The sequence below is a fragment of the Amphiprion ocellaris genome, chromosome 10 (genome assembly GCF_022539595.1).
Source record: "Amphiprion ocellaris isolate individual 3 ecotype Okinawa chromosome 10, ASM2253959v1, whole genome shotgun sequence".
Classification (NCBI taxonomy): domain Eukaryota; kingdom Metazoa; phylum Chordata; class Actinopteri; family Pomacentridae; genus Amphiprion; species Amphiprion ocellaris.
The window spans coordinates 21,965,053-21,988,475 of NC_072775.1; the positions used below are offsets into that span (position 1 = coordinate 21,965,053).

General features: G+C 38.4%; 2 protein-coding genes across 2 annotated transcripts; both read left to right on the top strand.

Moving 5' to 3' along the window:
• Positions 1–1,054: 1,054 nt before the first annotated feature.
• ftr67 (finTRIM family, member 67) lies at positions 1,055–10,375 on the top strand. The gene is made up of 7 exons (XM_023273178.3): positions 1,055–1,765; positions 4,496–4,591; positions 4,681–4,914; positions 5,012–5,171; positions 5,268–5,369; positions 7,177–7,275; positions 9,880–10,375. The coding sequence occupies exons 1-7, from the start codon at positions 1,169–1,171 to the stop codon at positions 9,945–9,947; spliced, it is 1,356 nt and encodes a 451-aa protein (XP_023128946.1). The 5' UTR covers positions 1,055–1,168; the 3' UTR covers positions 9,948–10,375.
• A 288-nt stretch (positions 10,376–10,663) lies between these two features.
• LOC111570407 (E3 ubiquitin/ISG15 ligase TRIM25-like) lies at positions 10,664–23,358 on the top strand. Its single transcript, XM_035949489.2, has 7 exons — positions 10,664–11,327; positions 17,295–17,381; positions 17,498–17,731; positions 21,027–21,186; positions 21,290–21,340; positions 22,666–22,725; positions 22,824–23,358. The coding sequence occupies exons 1-7, from the start codon at positions 10,743–10,745 to the stop codon at positions 23,348–23,350; spliced, it is 1,704 nt and encodes a 567-aa protein (XP_035805382.2). The 5' UTR covers positions 10,664–10,742; the 3' UTR covers positions 23,351–23,358.
• The last annotated feature ends 65 nt before the right edge of the window (positions 23,359–23,423 follow it).

Below are 23,423 nucleotides of genomic sequence, written 5' to 3' on the forward strand. Positions count from 1 at the left end.
AAACATTTACTTACCAAACTATTAGAGTCCTTTCAGTGTCTGCTGGTAGAATAAGCCGAAGGTAGAAAACTGGTTAAAACGAGCCAACGGGCAGGAAAACTGTCTGTGGAAAATATGCTGCTCCACCGATAAATAAACCAACAGTTATATCAGAATTAATCCAAACAAGGAGAGCAGAGTCTCTGCTGCCTCCTGCATAGGACCTGTCAATCATTCCTGACCGGACTGTCAATCAAATAGTCCCACCCCCTGGCTTCGCAAAACTTTAACGCTCTATAAAAAAATCAATATTGATTTATTTTAAGATCGGCCACCTGATCTTTCATTTTGACCATGAAAACTCACGAAAAAAAATGTATATACAGTCTATGCACCGTACTCTGTTTGGCTCAACACCTGCTGATGACCACTTCCGGTCTCACAAAATGAAAAAAACGGATCTTTTTTCGTTTCTGTCTCTTACTGATTTTACTTTCTTGTTATTCTAAATATAAAACGAAAATCAAAGCATTTTTAAAAAAAAAAATCGTATATCCCTTTTTGATCATGAAAAGGAAAAACGCCTTGTATTTCAATTTTAATTTTTGTATTTTAAAACGAAAATCAAATAACCACTCGTTTTTTGTTTTTCAATACCCGTTTCAGAACGGAAAATCCAATTACCAGATCCATACACGGACCAATACAATACCCTATAGCATTATTTATTGTGTAAGTTTACTCAAATAATGCAAGACAAATCTATCCACGGGCGTAAATCAAAAAACCTTGATCTTGACCATAAAATAAATGTGAAAACTCAACAAATCCAAGAATACTCTGGATCTCCGATAGGCAAACTTTGTTTTGTATGTATTATGTTGTGTTTTTGTTTTCTTATATATAATCTTCATTTTTTTAAAAATCTAAATGTATGCAACGTATAAGCAATAGCGCAAAAAGACAAGCAAGACACAAGTACTTCAGCACTTAATGACCAGACATGTACTGAATAGAGATGATTTAATTGTTAAATGTCCCTCCGCTCTGCCGTCTGTACCGGTGACGTCACCTAAGCCCCGCCCCCCTGCACTTCTCTTCCTGTAAACAAAGCAGCAGCAGCTGTGGAGCTCTTCTGACACTTTCCTGTGTTTTCGCCGTATTTTCGACCTGCTCGGTGTTTTGGACGATGGCTCAGGCCGGCGTGGTTCTGGACAGGGACCAGTTTAACTGCTCCATCTGCCTGGACGTGCTGAGGGACCCGGTGACCATCCCGTGCGGACACAGTTACTGCTCGGTGTGTATCCAGAACTACTGGGACCAGGACGACTACCTCGGAGCGTTCGTCTGCCCGCAGTGTCGCCAGAACTTCAACCCGAGGCCACTGCTGTCCAGGAACACCATGCTAGCCGACGTGGTGGAGAAGTTTAAAAAGACGGGACTCCAGGAGGCCGCAGCGCCTCCCAACCAAAGTTTCGCCGAAGCCGACGACGTAGAGTGCGACGTGTGCACCGGGAGGAAGAACAAGGCTGTCCGCTCCTGTCTGGTGTGTCTGGCCTCCTACTGCGACCTCCACCTCCAGCCTCACTACGACTCCGCCGCCTTCAAGAAGCACAAGCTGGTGGCGGCCTCCAAGCGGCTCCAGGATAACATCTGCCCCCGACACGACAAGCTGCTGGAGGTCTACTGCCGCACCGACAGACGCTGCATCTGCTACCTGTGTCTGACAGACGAACACAAGGGCCACGACACGGTGCTGGCGGAGGAAGAAATCCAGCAGAAACAGGTGAAGTCAGCAGCATGTAACATGTAGCAGAAGATTTTTTATTTCTGGAGTCCTGCAAAATTATCGGCAGCACAGTGAAACTTTGTGCTACTTTTGACACTCAAGACTAAAATAGTCTGACTTTGGTTGTCATGGTATTGTAGTAGTAACTTATAGAATACTGTAGATCTTAACCCGATAGTTAAACTTGTGGGGTATGTTTATAAAACCCCTCCTATTCTCTACTAGAGAGCACTTTAGCTGTTGTTTAAAATGTGCTATCTCATTGACTAACGGTGATCTGACCTGACTATTGACTATGGACTAAACTTCTGGGGTTATTGGGGTTAAAGTTATTATTCAAAAGTGACATGTACACTACCGTTCAAAAATTTGGGGTCACTTAGAAATGTCCTTACTTTTGAAAGAAAAGCATTTAAAAAAAGAAGAACGCTAAATAAATCAGAAATACAGTGTAGACATTGTTAATGTGGTAAATGACTATTCTAGCTGGAAACGGCTGATTTTTAATGGAATATCTCCATAGAGGTACAGAGGAACATTTCCAGCAACCATCACTCCTGTGTTCTAATGCTACATTGTGTTAGCTAACGGTGTTGAAAGGCTAATTGATGATCAGAAAACCCTTGTGCAATTATGTTAGCACATGAATAAAAGTGCGAGTTTTCATGGAAAACATGAAATTGTCTGAGTGACCCCAAACTGCTGAATGGTAGTGTATATATCCAAAAAACACTGGTTGTCAGTAGAGTAAGCCTTTTTCTGTTCTACCTGTCAAGGTGTTTTGAACAGTCTTTGAGTTTTAACATGATTGTAGTCCAGGTGTGACGAGTCTGAGAATTGCAGTTTGTACCTCGATCTAGTCTGGATGAAAAAACAGACTGTGAAACTGTGGGTTTACTCAGTTTTCACAAATGTATAAAGTATTTCATAGATCTAAAAGTGTACTGACAAATCAAAGCATCGTGCTTTGTGTGGTGACAGTGAATTGAAACTTCACTGTACTGTTAACATACTTTTTGTCTAACTGTTAGCTATCTATCTAATAATATATACTCACTATTTACATGTAAATAGCATTAAACAGTCAATATATAATAGATCAGTTGATCTCATATTAAAAGAATAAAATGATCTGCATGATATAAAAACAGATTAGCAAATGTTAGTTGTTCTTAATACTGGATTTAAATAGTCTCAATTAGATCAAAATAACCTACAGTGAAGAATAAATAAGTAAATACATCCAATATGTGTGGAAAAAGCCCCACACATTTCATACACTGTATATGCTGGTTTCACAATAGGCAACAATTACAAGTCACATTCAAAATATTAATTAGAATTAGAATGGCGTTATTGTCATCATAAATGGCATTACGAAAATATAAATAGCTTCCGCTAGACGGTGCTGAACAACAAGCAATAAGAAATAAAATATCAACATTAAATAATAGAATCAAATGTACTTGTATAACAAAACAAAATTAAAAATGACAACACCTGCAAAGGAAGCCAGACATATACAATATGAGAGGTAAATGAAATGGAATAAAAACCAGAAGAATATGATAAATATGTTAGGAAATTGCACGATACAGCAACGAAAACAGCAACGAAAACAGCATTAACTGTGCAGAGTAAAAATACTCAGTTACAAATAAAAGTTCTAAATACACAGTGAATCACGAGTAAAAGTTAAATTCTAATTAAAATCAGAAAAATGTGACTGTGCTGTTAATTACTATTACAGAACCACATGTAATGGTCGTGTGTGTTAAGGAATATTCTTTTTTTTTCTTGAGTAATTGATTCACTTTGAGAAGCTAGAACCAAAACAAAAAGCTGTGCAATTCTACATTTAAAAAACAACAATGCTTAAACAGTTAGCAAAACAGTTTCCTTAGACTGCGTGGTTACTGTTGGACAGTTTATAATGCAACATTCTAGTTTATGTGTTTTTTGTAAATAGAAATCCGAATTTTGAAAGATGACTATTGAGTAAAGCTGTTAGATAAATGTAGTGGATTAAAAGTACAGCATTTGTTGTGAAGTAGAAGTTTAAATACCTCACATTGCCTAAATAACTACTTAAGTACCATATTTGAGAAAATATTTTAGTTACTTTTATATTATGCACATTAGTAAAGGTTTAATGTGGTCTCATGCATTTTAGATTGAGAAAAAACATTGAAATTGCTCTTTTTTTCTGTTTTCCAAAAAAAAAAAAAAAAGAGTAACTAATTTAATCTAAAACTGAGTTTAAATAGTCTTTAGAGTCTCTATGTTAATTTGGTCCAATGTTCAACATAAACAATGTTATCTAGATCTGATTTGATGTAATCTGGCCGCTGTTATCTGCTTATCAAATGGACGTTTGATCTTATATACACTCAGACAAAGCACACTACCAGTCAAAAGTTTGGAAACATCTTCTCATTCAATGGTTTTTATTAAATTATTTTATACATATACTGAAGACATCAACACTATAAAAGAATACATATGGAACTCTGTTGTAAAGAAAAAAAGGTAATCTTCAGTATTCATCTACAATGTAGAAAATAATACAGATAAATAAAAAGCATTGAATGGTAGTGTACATGAGGAAGCAATAACAGAAACCCCAAGTACTATCTGCAAAGCCTAGCACACAATGATGCATTCAGTAATACTAAATACTGAACTTTGGGACTTTTAATTTATCATCTTCCCAACATTTGTCTTTAGAAGCAGCTCAAAGACATGAAGCAGAGTTCCCAGCTGAGGATTCAACAACGAGAAAAGGAGGCGCAGGAGCTGAGACAAGGCATTTTCTCTCTCATCGTAAGTGCTGATACCCAGTGTCTTCACGGTCTTTCTATAGAAGCAGCAGTGTTTTTTTACTCTTTGCCTGCCGTTGTGTCTCCCTCCAGCGTTCGGCTCGAGCAGCAGCTGAGGAGAGCGACGCCGTCTTTACTGAACTGATTCGGTCGATAGAGCTGAAGCGTTTTGAGGTGAGAGAGCTGATCAAAGCCCAAGAGAAGACGGCCGTCGGTGAGGCTGAGAAGCTGCTGGATAAGATCCAGAAGGAGATCACTGAGCTGAAGAAGAACGAGGCTGAACTAGACAAACTTTCCAACAGCGATGACCCCGTGCATTTCCTTCAGGTAAGGCCTCGCACACATATTTAGGTTTTTTCTGACTTTCTAGACGCTGACTCAATAACACATGGTCAATCCTCTCCCTCCTGGTTTCTGTGTGTAGACCTGTCAGTCTCTCCATGCTCCAGCCGTGCTGTCGGCTTCACCTTCAGTCACGGCTGACCCCAACCTCACCTTCGGCCCGGTGATGACAGCAGTGTCAGATTTTAAGGGACTGCTTCAGGAGGTCTGTCAGGGAGGATTTGTCAGCATTTATGAAAGAGGTACACACAAAGTCTCATATCTGATTTTGTGTTTCTATGTGATCTAAACTATTCTGTCGACTCTGTTCATGTGATTTCACTTTTTTCTCTTTGTAGTGAGAGACGTAGTAATTGTAAGTCCTCAGAGTCCTGTGGTTCAGCTCAACACAACACACTCTGGAGACTCTGGGTCGGCCCAACAAATGGAAGCACAAATACGTGAGTCTGCTTAGGTTTGTCTTTAAATCATGTTGTGGAAAGGACAGCCACGCATTTACAGTTTTTAACACAAATGTTTTAACATGTCAAAACTTCTGGTGGTAGAGATGCTTGTGTTAGTCTCCCCCCTCTGGCAAAGAGAGCAATTACACAATCACTGTTGACACATGCTTATGACACATGCCTTGCTGCTTATCACTTTCTCTTTTCAATTGTAATTCTTTCTCTTAACAGTGAGTTTCTTTTTTATCTGGAGCATCAGTGGGTTTTCTTGGAAACTTCCCAGGTTTTTCCACCGTTTGCTCCATCATACTCCCCAGTTACTGTAGCCTATTCTGTCTCCGTAGCTATGGTTACTCTCCTTCTCACCTCTGGCAAACCAATTGCTGGTTGACATAATTATGAATTGCTACAGCACCAGGGAGGTAATATCGCCACAAAAAGCAGATTTAAAACTCCTGTACAAGATGAAATACAGAGAAATTTACCAGGCACTGACAGGCTTATACAGCAACTAATTCGATGAGGCCTTTAATGTAACAGAGAAGTAAAAATACCAAACTTTAAATAGCTCACTGTGAAAACAAATGCATTTTAAGCAATAATTAAAGACCATTAAAGATCCATTTTTTGACTTTTAGGATTCATATATTAGTGCTCTGTTTAAAACTCACAGTGCTACTTGTATTCCTGTTCAAGGTTTTTTTTTTTCTTACTTGAGTCCAGGGTGTCTGTTATACAGATTGTACCAACTGTGAATTGAGGCTATGCAAAGTCACCTAACAGTAGCCTAGAAACTAATGATTACTTTCATTAATGGCCCCTCGGCCATTATGTTTTATGATTAATTAACTAATTATGTGTCTGTGTTCTCAACAGTATTACAGAATATTTTACCAAAGACATAAAACCAGACAATTGGAAGCAAAGACAGCAAAAAAAATAAATTATATGATCAAAAAAATCTGAATAAAAAAATCTAAATTAAACGTATATCAAACATTTCCTAAAACTTCCTCAGAGAGAAAAAAATGTAAGAAAAAATTTAAATAAAATTGCAACTTGTGTGTGTGAGTTCAGTAGGTTAAGAGTTCCACAGTGAGGGGTTTCTAATAGCAGATAATCCTGATCAGCCTTTGTCTCTAACTGTGACCTGGGAGTAACAACAGGGCTTCATCTGCAGATCTCAGCAATTGTTCGGGCAGTAGGTTAGATGATGTAAAATGATTCTGTTTTATTTTGCTATTTTGTTTTCATGTGTCAATTCATGAAATTTTGAGGCATTATTGTTATATACAGGTGGGAAATACTGACAAAATGTTCTAAAATATCAAGAAACTGATGCATGTGATGATGAATTTGAAGCCTTCACTGGTTTACAACGATATTTTACTTGTTTTATTTGTGGTGAATGTGAAACGGGTATTAAATTCCTCTCTGATATTAAAAATGTTTTACAAAGTCTTAAATTTAATGTGATGAACCTTGCAGTTGCACATGTACATACATGCACAAAAACATACTTAAACGTATGGTAGCAGCTAAAAATCAGTTTAAATCATACTGATTAATGTTATTTATAGTGTTTTTTTGTATATGTTATTACACTTGTGTCCCTTTGTATGTATAATTTGTGTTCTTTTTGTACAACGTCTAATTGCAAGATCCTAACACCATTACCTTGTAGCAGAAACGTTGTAATCAGCGTGTTTGGTCACAGCACAGTTTGCTGAATGTGTACAAGTGCTGCAGGCTTTGGACAGCTGAGACTGTGCAGTAACTGTGCTTGTTCTCTTTGTTCTTGTAGTAATCCCTCCTCTTGGTCTGGACCAAAATCCTGTGAGCCCCCTCAACCCGTTCCTCCCTCCAGGACCTGCTGTGCCCACGTTTGCCTTCTCACCATTTGGTAAAGGAGCCATTGTAGTATTCATACTGCATTTTGCACATGTAGAATCTACGGTCAAGGAAAAAAATATTAGACCACCCTTGTTTCCTTCAATTTCTTGTTCATTTTAATGCCTGGTACCACTGAAGGTATATTACCTGAAGACTACAATGAACACGACAAAAAATGCAGCTGATTACGTAATACTTTATGTCCTATTTGACATGCTTCAGCTTAATTGTATTCCCAGGGCATATAAGAGGCCATTTCATGTCATAAGCAGCACTGCACATGCAAAAGCTTAGAGTGGTTTCCTGCTGACATTCAAACCATAGCACAACTCAGAAGTTCTCTCACACAGTACCTAAAACAAAATAATTATGTGAAGCCACAATGGCAGCCATCTTGGCACTGCTGGAAATTAGCCTGAGTAAGAGACAGGTAGCGAAAAAACTGATCTCCAAGACAGCTGTTCATTACACCAAGAAAAAACAAGCTGAACGTGGTGCTACCAAACTGCTAGCTGGTCGCGAAAGGAAACATCTTTCTACCCCAAGAGAGGACAGTGCACTCGTGTTCCTTTGTCAGGAATCATCGTCAGACCTCCAGGGACCTTAAAAATGAGTGGGTGCTGTCAAGAAATGTGACTTGTTCAGCAAGGACAGTTCAAAACCAACTTCTTGAAGCTGGTCTGAAGTCATACAGGGCACAGAAGAAGCCCTTCATCAACAAAAGGCAGCAGAAAGCGCTGTTAGAAAAGAAAACATGGAATGTCTAAAAGCTGTTTTTGGTAGTACAATGTCATAGCTATTGATATAAGAAGTTAAGTGATTTTGATTATTATGAAGAAAACCATGGAAAATGGCTAGATAGAACCTCTTAAATTAAACTCTTATGAGCTAATTTTGTTATCATTATATTTATGCAAACAAATGTACCTTTAGTTGTACCAGGCATTAAAATGAACAAGAAATGGAAGAAAACAAGGGTGGTCTAATATTTTTTTCCATGACTGTACATTATCAGAGCAAACCAAGTGCAAATTATACCACAAATGTTATCATTATAATGACAGAAACTAACAAACACATTTTCTGCAGCAATTGAATAAGTGCTGAGATATTCTGCCTTAATAAATGTAGTGATAGCAAATGAGGCCACAGGATTAACCCGGAGTGTTGTACTGTATATCACTGGACTATAGGTGGGAGTATTGTTTTGTATCAGCAGATTTGTTTGTGCTTTTCTCTGTGTAATCCTTTTGAATGTTGATTTTATGATTCTGAGCCATAAAAATAGTTTTGTTTTTTACAGTAATGTAAAACTTTGAAGCTTGTATAGATTTTATTTCATGGCAACATGTTCAGAAACATAATACATGGTGTCCCTAAAGTCTGGACACATAGGAAATCTCACTAACTATATATTTTTTTTCCTCTACAGATTAAAGATGGCTTTGTTGAAAGAAGAAAGAGCTGAACTGGTACTTCTCAGTGAACATGAAGGATGAACATATCAATGGTTATGGTTAGAGTTAGGCTTAGGGTTGGGAAAGTGATTTTTAGGGGCTAGCATGAATTTTAGCCATTAAACTTGTTATTTATTTACTTATTTGATAGGGACAGTGCACATTAATGAACATCTATTGAAGCAGTAAATACGTATGCCAAATTATAGCAACAATGCAAATTCACCTCCTCTTACCACCTTCGCCATCGTGGAAAAGCCAGGTGGAATCCTCCTCAGATGACGTGCGTTAAATTCATCTGCTATCTTTCCATATGTCCATCCTTTACAACCACTGAGAAGTACCAGTTCAACTGTTTCTTCTTTCGACAAAGCCATATTTAGTATGTGGAGGTAAAAAAAGTAAATGTAGTTAATGAAATTTTCTATGTGTCCAGACTTGGATACATAATGTAGTCATTTACTTGGTGGATATCTGTAAATATTTCTTTTGTTCAGTTACATATTATATTTACTTATGTGGGACCCTAAAACTAAGTTCTGACAAAAAGTTGGGCTGAATTTTGAGAATTTGGGGTTTTGTACGCTTTCAGGTCATTCGGTAAGGCAAAATAAGCCTCTTATGTTGTTCAGTTTTGACATGAAGACAACATTGAAGCAACTTGAAATTACAATATTTAGACTACGCACACCAGTTTCTGTAATTCACCTCATCAAATGTATAATTGTTAGAGGCTTCAAAAGTTGCTGACATGCTGACGAAAGACTGTATTTTTAGTAGGAAATATAGATGCATCTATATTAATACACATATATATATACACCATATTTTTTTTCCATCTTCTAGAGGCAAGTAGTTAAAAATTTGGCTTTAGGATTTTGTCTGTCCTGGATATTAAATGGCTTCCCAATCAAAATGTTTTTGAGGATGAAAATACAAAAGTTCCCACATCTGAAAACGTCAAAAATCTGCAAAAACATTTTACAGAACTTAGTTTTTGGTCCCAAACAACAAATAAATAAAGTCTAAACTAAATCTGGGACCGCGCAGCAACATCTCTGTCTGAAATGACAGACTGACCCAAATGTGAGCCGTCTTTGTACATGTCCTCGCCCTGATGTTTTTGAAGACTTATAATTCCCTTTGTGTTTGCTCAGGCTCTAAACTCTCCACAGGATCCAGACAGAGGCATCTTCAGCGACGTGCTCACCCCAGGAGGAAATAGACTTCTGGTGGACATCTAACTCCACATTTCTCATGCGCCTACACAGGCTGAATGTCATTACACTTGAGTGGTCTGTATTCACAAATCCACACTGCCACTCATGGGTGGACATTTAAAATAATTCATCTTCTGCTACTTGAATCTTGTGTTACAGTGCAGGCAGGAAAACACAAGCAAAGACACAGACAATGCATTTACTTTACGTTTTAAGTATTATTAAGTATTAGGCAGCAGGACTGACTCACCACATCTTACTTCAGTAAGTGTAGGTATATTACTCTGTAATTTAGTTAAGTTTTAGTTTTTATGAAAATATGATTTTATACGTTTTTTTTTCATTTTTAACCCAAACTCTGTCAACAATCATTTTGCTTCAAAGACAGACTGTAATGTGTGAAATGCTGACATTAAAAAGCAAAATGACTGGACTTTCTCACGGCTGGTGGTTATTCGCATGATGGTCGGTTTACATTTCACTGAGCAAATACATTCTTCAGTACAGGAGGGTGACTTCACACACAAGACAATGCAGGGCTTTTGTGTAAAATGTGATATATCAGGTTACATTTAAAGGTCAGTGTACATAATGTGAACTTACCTGGTGTTTCCTTAGGAGAGGCGGGTCAGTAGAAGGTTGCTCTTTGCATAGTCTATCTGGGACGGCCTATTTGCTGGTTTACTGGCTGTGATTGGAGGCTTCAGGGTGCAGCAACTGAAATGTGAGAAGCTGTGATCAGTACACCTGTGAGCTACGCCCATCTCTGTTCCTGCCAGTTTGAGCTCAGAGTGCAGGAAATGGCAGCCGCAACTATTTCTATTGAACAGGAGCAGTTCTGTTGTTCGGTGTGCCTGGAGGTTTTAAGAGACCCGGTGACAATCCCCTGTGGACACAGCTACTGTCTGGAATGTATTGACGACTACTGGAACAGGCCCAAACAGAAAGGCCAGTACAGCTGCCCTCAGTGCAGGCAGGTGTTTAACCCGCGACCTCTGCTGAGCAGAAACACAGTTCTGGGTGAAGTGGTGGAGAAGTTTCAGCGAAGCGGAATTCAAGCTGCTGCTCAGCACTCAACCAAAACAGAGGAGGTGAAATGCAGTGTTTGCACAGGGAGAAAAAGCAGAGCTGTTAAATCCTGCCTTCTGTGCTTGGAGTCCTACTGTGTGGCTCACTTGAGAGTCCATGAAGAACACTTTCATGGAAAGGCCCATAAGCTGATCCCAGCTTCAGATGAGCTGAGAGAGAAGCTGTGTCCACAGCACGACAAACTACTGCGGCTGTACTGTCACACTGAGCAGCAGTGTGTGTGCTCACAGTGTGTTAAAGAGAGGCACAGGGGCCACGATACAGTGTCAGTGGTGGATGAGAGAGCAGCACAACAGGTGATTTGTAACAAATTATTTCTGTATCCTTTTAATTCAATTTCAGAATTGATTGATAACAGCTTTGACTGCAACTAACTTTTTAGTTTAAACTGGTCTGTAGAGAACTCATGCAGAATTTTACACCAACATTCAGACAGAGGATTTATTGGATGTGTTTACTTGATTTCAGAGGAGCACTCTACAGATTTTACATGCAAAAGTTAGTTTATTTGTAAAGTTTGACTCTCCATAGCATGTGAAAACAGCTCTATATGTTTTTATGGTTCAGAGTTGTTCCTGTATGAGCATGTGATTAAAGAAGGTAGCTGTATGATTGCCGAGTTGGTCATGTGAGAGTTAAAGCACGGAACACTGACAATATAATGTTTGATTTTGGGTTCAATTGATTAAACAGTGATGTTAGTATGTTTGATTTCAGGCACTTCTTTTTTTTATTTTACTAAAAGGTAGTAGACACTTTTGGAAAACACTTGCTAGCTTTTTGCCAGACCTTGATTCTGTACAGTGAGTATACTAGTAAAGCTGCAGTCAGTTAGCTTAGCACAAACACTGAAAACAAGAGGAAATATCTACCCTGGTTCTGAGTGATTATCACTATCCATCAAAAGCAAATACACCAGACCTGACAGAAGTAATGTCCTGCTGTGTCTGCTGGTTGCCTGGCAACTCTTCCCATTGTTTCCAGTCTTTATGTTAAGCTAAGCTGACTGCTGGTGGCTGGCTCTAGTATTTACTTTTTTTCTGTACCAATGATGCTATATGCACAGAATTTCTAAGCCCGTGACACAAACTGTACAAAAAAATGATGGAAAAGTGAAGTTTGGGAAATGTGAAAAGGCAATGTATCCGTGGGCTACGACTAAAATCCCATTTTAACTATTTATTGAATTAATTTGGGCAAACTGTCTCACAAGAGTATGCTGAGTTAGTTATTAGTACTCTCTGTTTGCACCTATAGATGTCATGACTGTCACTGGATTTTTTTGATACTTAAGAAAACTTCAAAATGTGATGATTCTCAGGCAAGTTTTTGAGTCTGACGAAGCATCTTCTTTAAATTTCCAGAAGTTTTAGTTGTCGTCTACAAACTACATCCACAGACAGTTTAAGTCATACTGGATGGAAATATATTTGTACCATTTTGATATTCAGACTTTCCTCCCTTAAAGAAGTGTTGATGCAAAATGTGTTAGTCGGACACTAAAATTCTATAAAGCTAGAGTATGCAAAGTATTCCAGGAGCTTTGTGGTACTTTCCCTTCACACACCAGCAGCAGTCAATAAGACATACACTACCAGTCAAAAGTTTGGACACACCTCCTCATTCATGGTTTTTATTTAATTATTTTATACATTGTAGATTAATACTGAAGACATCAAAACTATAAAATAATACATATGAAATTATGTTGCAAACAAAAAAATGTTAATCTTCAGTACTAATTTACAATGTAGAAAATAATACAAATAAATAAAAAGCACTGAATAAGAATGTGTGTCCAAATATTTGACTGGTAGTGTATTAAATAAAAAAAAATAAAACCCTTATCTGTGGCAGTGACAGGTCTGTCAAAAAGCCCATCCAGTCACTGCATGAGAAGACTGATTGTTATTTGCACTCATTGCGCCTCATAGGAGTTCTCCACAAGGCTAGCAGCTGTAGGTCGCACAAGAACGGCAGACAAAGAACAGTCACATATTTCAAATTTCATCTAAACTAAAGCTAGACATTGTCAATGACTATTCTAGCTGGAAACAGCTGATTTTTAATGGAATATCTCCATAGGGGTACAGAGGAACATTTCCAGCAACCATCACTCCTGTATTCTAATGCTACATTGTGTTAGTTAATGGTGTTGAAAGGCTAATCGACGACTAGAAAACCCTTGTGCAAATATGTTGGCACATGAATAAAAGTGTGAGTTTTCATGTAAAACATGAACTTGCCTGAGTGACCCCAAATGTTTGAATGGTAGTCAATGCGTCATTAATACATTAATGTGACTTTTACCAACTACAGAAGATCAGTATGAGCTCTGTAACAGCTTTCATTACACTGATAATTGTCATTCCACTTAGATAAAACCTAGTAGATTAAAAATGAAAAATTCTAGTATGGCTACATTTGTCTTATAATAAAAATACTATTAGTACTAAGTTACATACACATGTGTAATTGTTGGGGGCTTTGCTGCTTCACTGAAGAGGAAAAGAGTTCAGCTGCATCCCTTCATCCTGAGGCCACAGTTCTATGATCCACTGGGGTCTGAACAGGATGAATGGTCCTCTATCGTATGAAGTTTCACTTATTTCACTTCAGCAGTCCATCAAAATCTATTTCTGAACAGGTCTGAGGTGAGTGGTGTGCAGGACTCTGCTCTGGACATTTTATGACTCTGTGGTAGCGTCTGCTATTTTCTATGCAGTGGTCTGCTGGGGAGCAGGGAGCACTGAAAGGGACAGAAAGAGACTAAACAGACTGGTCAGGAGGGCCGGTTCTGTCCTGGACTGTTCCCTGGACTCCATAGAGGAGGTGGGTGAGAGGAGGATGTTGGCAAAGCTCACATCCATCATGGACAATCCCTCTCACCCACTGCATGACACTGTGGGGTCTTTAAGCAGCTCCTTCAGCAGCAGACTAAGACATCCACCCTGCAAGAAAGAGCGCTATCGCAGGTCCTTCATTCCATCTGCTATAAGACTTTACAACATCAGCATCACTGGCTGATGTTAACATAAACTGGACTATATCATTACCACCCCAAACCATAAAATTTGCACTGACATTCTTGCACTGCACATCTCTGCACTTTTAAACTTTATTTTTATTTTTTCTGTTAAGCCACTTTACCCTCATCTGTCACCCTTGTATATATTGTAAATATTATTACTATTGTTCTATTATTCTTTTATTCTTATCACTATGTCTACTGTTACATAAGCTGCTGTAACAATGTAAATTTCCCCTGGAGTGGGGAGAAATAAAGAACTTTATCTTATCTTATCTTATCTTAAATAACCATCCAGCTGTTGAATCTTCACTCATATTAGATCTACAAGTCCTAATTTAATCATGTGTTCCGACTATAATGAAGCTAGATCACCGCTGCTTTGTTGGTCGAGGGTCCAACTGAGACCTCCAAAAAAGATCTAATGTAGGTATAATGAATATTTGAAATTAATGCCTATTTTATAACTGAAGTGGTTATTATTTGTGTTCAGAAGCAGATTTCACTGGAGACTACTGAGGTGAAAAAAATGTTTTTCTCGGCTTCATGCTCTTCAAAATCTCTTACTGCTGTTTCTGTAGGCAGAAATATGACACTATGTAAGCTAAGTGTGAATTTGAATTGCTCAACTGAATAACTGAATAACTGTATTGAAAATGACACTTGAATTAGATCACCTGAAACTGAAAATGATTTCAGTTCAATATTGAGTTGCCAAAACTAATTTCAATCGAAAAAATGAAGTCAAATTAAACTGTTTCAAATTCAGTGTCTAGTGGCACATATTTCTGCCCATATGCTTTTGTAGTCCACATACTCTAGACCAGGGGTCACCAACCTTTTTTAACCTGAGAGCAACTTCAAGGGTACTGAGTAGTACGAAGGGCACCTTGTTTGATACAAACTTCCTCAATAGCAAACTTGCACCATCATCTTTAAACAATAATAATAATGAAAATAATATGTAAAAAGACTGTCTGATCACATTTATGTTAATTATTCCTTACAATAATTATTAACAATGATTTCCACAACAATGATGGTAGGAAACACACACGCACACACATATATATGGAAATCTGTTCCAATATTTAAAAGTCAGAGGTATCCCATCTCTGAAACTTTGGTAAATATCGTTCTTGGTAGTTTTGTATCAATCAGCATATTTGTAGCATTTTGTTCAAAATCACACCAGTTACATTTCTGTGCAAATTGTCACTTCTAACATTTTTAGGAAATCATTACCTGTCATCAAATCATGCTTCATTTGTACAAACTACCACCTTTGTAACATTTTTGAACAATTCATGAACTCTGTCCCATGTTTGTACAAATTATCAGTTATGGAAGAAAAAAATCAACTCTCACATTTTGAAATGAATCCTATCACACTAGTACTAATCACCAGCATTTTTCACCAGCATTGCAACATTTTTAACAGATCATAACAACAAATCATTACACGTTTTCAACAAATTATTTTTCACATTTTTGTGTAATGGCACGGTGTTTTGAATGACAACATGTTACCTCTTTCTCTGTCTGTAAATGTGTGTTAGTGGGAAGCCTGGCATTGCAGAGCTTATCATGTCTTACCTTTACTTTGCAGCTCACAGTTCAGATGGTTCAGCTTCCCAGTGATGTCCATTAAAAACGCAAGGCCAAGAATCCACTCAGTGTCCTCAAGCAGCAAGGTGTCTTCCCCTTTGGATTGCATGAACTCTTTGATTTCGGCCAACAGTGACAAAAAACGCTGCAAAACTGTTCCCCTGCTGATCCATGGGGTTTCTGTGTGTAGTAACAGGTCACCATGATCAGCTGACAGCTCCTCCAGCAGCACCTTCAATGTCCTGGTTGTTTGGCTTTGAAGCCATTTATGATCTTCATGACACGAGTCATCACATGATCAAATCCGGCCACTTTTGTACATACATATGTCCTGCTGGTGAATGCTGCAGTGGTAATGTAGGAATGTTGGGAAGTCTGGATCACCTCTGCATCGTACAATGAAGCCTGCATGGCGACCCGTCATGGAGGAGCCCCGTCAGTCGGCACTAAAACAAGCTTTTCTAATAGTACATTTTTCTCCACGAAGAAAGTTTTCGCCGCGTAGTAGATGTCAAAGCTGCCTTTAAGTCCGGGGCTTTTCTGTCCTTAGTGCGCATACAGTCTATGTGCGCTACCAGGTGGCTAGTTAGCATGGAAGCTATGTAGCGGCTAAAGTAGCGTCTCTCCACATTGTGCCGCTTTGCCGTCGCAATAGTCGCCCCGCAAATAGGACACATACATTTATCTTTAACTGTCGTGAAAAAGAACTCTTCCTCCCAGTCATCGTGAAAATAGTGTTTTCTCTTTCACTTCTCTGTCATGTTTTGGGGGTAAAAACCACAGCTAGCTTCCTAAAGTGTCTGCGCCCGGAAGCTTCAGCAAAGAATGACGTGGGGGTTTGACATGCGCAGTGAACTTTGACTCGGAGAAGGTCAAAGTTCATTTACACCAAAGACATTTTTGTTTTTTGTTTTTTTAAAATTATAATAAATATTGTAATTTAAAATCTGCATTAATGTAAGTATTTTTGATCTACAAAGAACAGCATCTATAATTTTTTATAAGGAATTTCATGGTGACTAGTGTTATTTTTAGAACATGTGTTGGGCAACTCACATGGTCTCTGTGGGCAACCAGGCGCCCGCGGGCACCGTGTTGGCTACCCCTGCTCTAGACAGAGTATAGCAACTCCTTCTGTAGCCTCAGCTGCTAACAATGCAGTTGACTTAAAGCCAGGATACGTCTGCTGCACCGAGTCTTTGTGAATTCAGTTTCAATTCACCAACCTTCTGAATGTGTAATGATCAGTTATCATTTAAAAGTTGCTGTATTAAAACATTAAGGTGACACATTCTTGTTGTGTCTTAAGTGTCTGATATTTGAGTGGAGACATAATAGGCCTTGGATTTGTATAGGTGGTGTCTGATATACCATGTACAGCCAGGTGCAAAGGATTCAGAAGGTAAAATATTGAACACAGGGAGAGTAAAGTGTGCCTTGGTCCTGCAGCTGTAGATGGTGCTCAGATGTTTCTGTGGCTTATAGACCAAAGGCCTCCCAAAGCAATCCGGGCCTTTGATTGTAAAATCAAAACTTTCCTTCCTGAAAGTCAACCGTGGAAAAAAATATTCGACTGAGCGCCGTGAGGGACCGCTCCATGTGATATCTATCTTTTGTATTCTCTCAGAAAAAACTCCAAGAAACCGCTTTGAAGTCTGTGCAGAAAATGAAGGACGTGGAGAAGGAGCTTAGATATGTTATCAGATACATCAAGGTGGGTGCATTTCCTCTATAGGAGCTTTTAATATGTTGTTGACATACAGCGTGGAATCAAAAGTGGTGTGGACGTTATTCCTGGAGACCAAACTGTGAACACTTTATTCTCCACAGCACTCCACGGAGGCAGCGGTGGAGGAGAGTGAGAGGATTTTCTCCAAGCTGATCCGATCCATCGAGAAACAGAGCAGCGAGGTGAAGGAGGTGATTAAAGTCCAGCAGAGAGCAGCTGTCAGTCAGGCTGAGGAGGTGCTGGAGAAGGTGCAGAGGGAGATAGTGGAGCTCAGGAGGACTGAGGCTGAGCTGGAGAAACTGTCCCACACTGAGGACCACGTCCACTTCCTCCAGGTACGGAAGAAATTATTACCATTCATGGTAATAAGCTTGTTGAACCAAGGCCTTATTACTTTAAGAAATATTACTCTCTGAAAAAGTTTTTCACCTTTTCCTGCAGACTGTATAGAGGTTGAAGAAGTCAGAACTAAGAGGCGGGACACAATAATAGAGTTTTTCACTGATTCTCAGCATTAGAATAGATTTTTAAGAATGTACTGATGACCTTTTAGGATCTTTGCTATATTTCTGGGCCTGTATTTACTAAACTTTTAAGATTTGTGCTTAAGGATGCACATTAGAGTGCAGGCTGATGGTTAAGAATTGCTTGTCTGTAAAACTTTGGCTGATGTTACAAATCCAGTGTCACTGCTTTCAGAAAAAGTGAACTTTCCCAGCTGTGTGAACATGACTTACAAGTGAGGAACTGATGATGATGGTAAATCTGATATGATGTGAATGAGGCATTAGTGATGTGTATATACATTAGCCAGTCAGGGGCCTTGGTGTTTTTACGTCTTTTTCAGAAATCCACAAACTTTTCAGTGCAATCAGACTTTAAAGTGTATGGCACGTTTTATACAGGCGGCACAGGAGCAAACAAGAAAAGCACTCAGAGAGCGCAGTACTCAACCAAGGCTGCTCAGTTTTTGCATCATTTCTGACAGATGAAATCTTTGATAAAAAAATGACCTTGCGCTGAGCAAAGGCGTGTGTTATGCATGTGTACATTATGTACTGATACCGAATTGCGTGACCTAAATATGTAGCAGGCGGCGGGAATTGATGGGACTCTGAAACACCCCCACGATTTAAATAATTGTTCCTTGTGTCATTTCAGATGGATATGTAGTAGGAACGCAATCATGTGATCGTCAGGAGGCAGCTGACGTAGTGTTCACTTGTAGTCATGGTTACAGTGATGCCGTGCCGCTATCTTGCAATGACACAGAAATATTTAACAAATCTGTGGATCCAGACTATAAGCCGCATCACTGCCAACATCTAATCGGTTGGTCCTTGTGTCATTTCTGACCTTCCCTGAAAAATTTCATCCTAATCTGTGATTCCATTTTTGAGTAATGTTGCACACAGACAAACAGACAAACCAACGCTGATTGTCACATAACTCTGCCGCATTCCTTGGCAGAGTAATACCACTGTGTTAATAATGGAAGACTCAGTAACAGCAAAGACTGAGCAAATGAGGAAACGCTGTCATAAATTAACCTCACAAATATGCAATGAGAAAACACAAGAGAGAGGCAGGATAAATTAGAAAGTCAGGCTTGCAAAATTAAACAATAATGTGAAAAGTGATGCATATAACGAGAGTTCTTCTAATCACTTAACTGATTTAATAACAAGCTTGAGTTAAAACATACTTGTAGATACTAGTCTCTAGTTATTAATTAATCACAGCAGTGAAGACACCCATCTGAAGAGAATAATTTGTAATTATAGTCTTGATTAAAGAAGCCATGAATTGTTTAAAAAGGATGGATCTAAGGAGCAACTTTCTGGTTTTCTTTAAGAAATAACATCTCAACGTTTACCAGGACACATTTCTGCAGTTTTTTTTTATTATGTTCTGCCACTGAGATAAATTTACACTATTTTACTTCTCAAGTGGACTGCAAAGCATTCACATGTGGACTTGGTAGGTGTACTGCACAGCTTCATAAACGCAGAATTATCTATAGAATCAATAGCTGAACAGAGGACTTACGGGTTGTTCTGGTTGTCATTTGTCAGTTTTGACAAGCAAATGTTTCTTTCATATTTCATTGTCTTATTATAAATTATCAGCTGTCCATAGAAAATCTGAAAATTGGCTGTTATTTTTTTTATTATTTTTTACCCATCTTCTTTCTGCTTTTGGAAACTTCTATTGGACAGAAAGTCTGCAGGAGTCTCATGTAACATCGATTAAATTTGTAGCCAGGTTTTCTAGCATTTCTGGAATATCTTGTCAAAGAAAACGACAAAAAACAGAGATGGGATGATGAGACGAGATACTACAAAATGTGAGTCTGTGAGTTATTAAGTAAAGAGTGTTAAGCATTGAATTAAATTTAGTTCAACAAATTTTTAGAATTCCTAAGCAAAACAATCTAAGTGATTGTCCACATGAAAGTTAAATCTCACCTAAAAATTCCTTTTGTGTGTATGAACAATCTGAAACAAAAGTCAAACACTGTTGCTGTGCAAAAAGATGTGATTTTAATAATATTTTAAATAACATTTTATCTGTGTGAAATTTTGCCAAAGTCAATAAACTTCTGAAATGATCTACAGTCTGATATATTTATGATATAAACTGTATGTTTGGATGAAATAATGAGATTTTCTGAAACTGAAACAAAAAAAAAAGATGGCAAATCTAGTGAAATGTTCAGATCAAAGGCATGGTTTGGCTTTTGTTACCAAATTCTCAGTTACATAGTCAATTGTATTGCTTCAGATAACATTACATTAGCAGCTACTTTTTAAACAACAGCTCAGTGACGTGTAAAAGTGTGTGCTCACCTTTTTCTGAAGGTTCCACTTTAATCAGCTTAACAGACCAGCACTAGTTGGAAGAAATTTTATAAATAGATTTTATTCTTCTGTGTGTGAGTAAGATTAAAAATAAAATGAAGATAAAAGTCTAAATGTTAAAGGCTGAATTTAATCTTTTAGAGGCTTAATAAAAAAAATAGGCCCTGAGCTTTAGTCCCATATTCTCGGGTAAAGGTGCTTTATATCCAAAACCAGGGCTTAAAACTAGAGAACCTTCTGTCTAAATCCTCTTCATAAAACATGCATTTTTTGGTGCTCCTGTTTTTCACTTGTTTTTTACTTGATTGTAACAACTGTAGTAATGATAGTATATTTTATTAATAGAAATGATCAATTAGGCATCGCCAGATGAACTATTTGAACTATTAATCGCATACCTTATCCCATGAGCACTCTGGAGCATAAAATGATTATTACTGGTCCACATAATGTCTTTTATTTACCTGTTCTTTGAGCTTTTACATTTTGTATTCTTAGTGTTATTGCCTCCTTTAGCACTTCCCTAAATATGCTCTACAGATAATTGTGATCACTGCAGGTTACATTCCTTTTACTGTGGTCGGTTTTGTTAAGATCATGATAAATGGTGAAATTTAACACAAGCATTACTTAATCTATTACTCAGCACACTTCTTTTGACAGATGAGTCGCATGGATTGATCTTGAAACGATCTTCTGTCTTTTTAGGCTTGTTGTGTTTGTATTCAAATCCTGTCCTGTAATTTGGTTGTGTTGCATGTCCATGCAGAAGTGCAAGTCTCTTCATTTCCCTATGAAGACCGTGGACATGCCCAGCACTGATGCACTTCACTATCTGATGTATAAAACCACCAGAGGAGCTCTGGCTGACCTGAAGGACAGTCTGGATGAAACGCTTCAAAAAGAGTTCAACAGGATATCCGATAAGGGTATGTTTTAAAGCCAACTGCCATAAAGATGATTGTATTTTGTATTTTGTATTTCAAAATTGCAAACAGTGAATAGTCGCTATTTGCTCGTCTGTATTTCCAGTGATTTCACTGAAGGAAAGCAGCAATCGAAGTACCTCAGAGAAGACTAAAGGTATGTGTTTTTTCTTGTGTGTGCAGTTACTTTTTTGCAAACACACCACTGCAACAACTACTGTCCAATTACAGCCTAGCAACTGCAACTATGGAGTGACAGCCTTTCAAGGAAGTGAGTGCTGAAGCAGTGTGTTAAAAAATGACAGTCTAGTGTCATCTAACTGGTGGTGGAAGAAATGTTTGCATCCTTTGCTCAAGTAAAAATACTCCATTACAAGTAAAAAAAAAAACAAGTAAAAGTATGTGCAGCAAAATATAGTTGTTGTGACATTACATAAGCTTATTGAAACGATGCCATGGCGAATGTGTGTTGTTCTCGGAGCTAAAGGTGGTCCAATAATATATTAGAGTGTGACTTTTTTTTTGGACAGGCAGTGTATTATTACATATGACATCATTAGATTAGTAATAGTGAAGCATCAGTAGCATGGTACTGTAGCTGCTGCAGGTTTGAGCTACTTTATATCCAGTTTTATATAAAGGGACAGCAGGTAAGTCTCAGGGGTCATCACATGATTAATAGAACAACAAACAGGAAAGACAAAGTTCTGATACACAAATTTGTTTTCACTGTTCTTTTTCCCTAATCTTTGGTCAATTAGATTACTTGAACACTTACTGAAATGAATGCATGTGAGAAGTCTAGAGGGAAAAATTACTATTTGGTGGAGATGACAAACATCTGTAATGTAACCCGACTGCATAATGCTCATTGTAAGACACCAAAAAGGTTGGAAACGTTGATTTTATCTTCATCAACATATTGTATTTGTAAAGTTTCTTTATCAGTTGTGTAAAATAGTTCTTTTCCAAGTAAATAAAGCTGTCAGATAAATGTTGTCGAGTAGAAAGAACAATATTTCCCTATGAAATGTAGTGGAGGGATAGTACGAACAAGAAGTTCCATAAAGTGGAAACACTCAAAGGAAGTTCAAGTACGTTAACACTGTACTTAAGTTTGATCTGTGGAGTTTCCACTTCTGCAGCAGCTCCAACAGCCAGTATTACACAGTAGCATCATGTTTGCCACATTGTAGTCCTCATCCTAAAAGCCTTTCCTCTGAATGAGAACCACATAGTAAAGTAGGTGTGTAGAACCTAGCTCAGGTTAAAGGCACTACTTAAGTATGGACCATTTCATTTTTCAACAGCAACAACTAACAGCATTTGCATGTTTCACATCAATCAGCCAGTGGAAAATTAACTTTTTGCCTGTCACAAATGTAATCGTTTACTTAAAATCTCCTTTATCAGACTTGTTTTAAAATGACACGGCTGGAAGCATGATGCATTTAACATTTGAAATTCCCTACATCTTTACAGTTAAAGACCCTGACGTACCATACAACCCAGAGCCAAAGACAAGAGCTGATTTCCTACAGTGTGAGTACATCTTTATCTTACTATATTTTTCTAACGTCCTTCATAAAAAAAAAAAAAAAAAAAACAGCTCTAGTTATCTGTTCACATCCTCTGTCCAGACTACAATGACATAACCCTGGACCCGAACACCGCCAACTCTTATCTGTGCTTCACTGATGGGCGACGAGGAGTGACCACACGTTCTGATCCACAGCCCTACCCGGACCACCCAGACCGCTTCACCAGCTGGGCCCAGGTCCTGTGCAGAGCCGGCATGGCTGGACGCTGCTACTGGGAGGTAGAGTGGGCTGGAAACGGAGGGGTTTCCATCGGTGTCTGCTACAAAAACATGGGCAGGAGTGGAGGAGGGAGCGACTGCAAGCTGGGACACAACGCCAAATCCTGGAGCCTGGACTGCTCGTACACAATCTGCTCATTTCAGCACAATAATGAGAGCGTGGCCATCGATGCTCCTTGCGGCAGCAGAATAGGAGTGTATCTGGATTTTAGAGGTGGAATTTTATGCTTCTACAATGTCTCTGATTCAATGGTTCTACTTCATAAAGCAAAGACCTCATTCACGCAGCCTGTACACCCTGGATTCTGGGTAGGGCTGGGCTCTACCTTGAAGTTGTGTTCACTTTAAGTGTGAAATTGACTGCACTGTATCAAAAGCAGCTTTCAAGTTCTCTTGTAAATAATTACACTTTAATACATGT

What these genes read in the sequence shown, in the direction of transcription:
- ftr67 (XM_023273178.3), top strand. Translation starts at nt 1,169, where the DNA reads ATGGCTCAGGCCGGCGTGGTTCTGGACAGGGACCAGTTTAACTGCTCC. An exon ending in ACCCCGTGCATTTCCTTCAG is followed by an intron (nt 4,915 to 5,011) that starts GTAAGGCCTCGC and finishes TTCTGTGTGTAG; the next exon opens with ACCTGTCAGTCTCTCCATGC. An exon ending in TGTCAGCATTTATGAAAGAG is followed by an intron (nt 5,172 to 5,267) that starts GTACACACAAAG and finishes TTCTCTTTGTAG; the next exon opens with TGAGAGACGTAGTAATTGTA.
- LOC111570407 (XM_035949489.2), top strand. Translation starts at nt 10,743, where the DNA reads ATGGCAGCCGCAACTATTTCTATTGAACAGGAGCAGTTCTGTTGTTCG. An exon ending in ATGTTATCAGATACATCAAG is followed by an intron (nt 17,382 to 17,497) that starts GTGGGTGCATTT and finishes TATTCTCCACAG; the next exon opens with CACTCCACGGAGGCAGCGGT. An exon ending in ACCACGTCCACTTCCTCCAG is followed by an intron (nt 17,732 to 21,026) that starts GTACGGAAGAAA and finishes ATGTCCATGCAG; the next exon opens with AAGTGCAAGTCTCTTCATTT.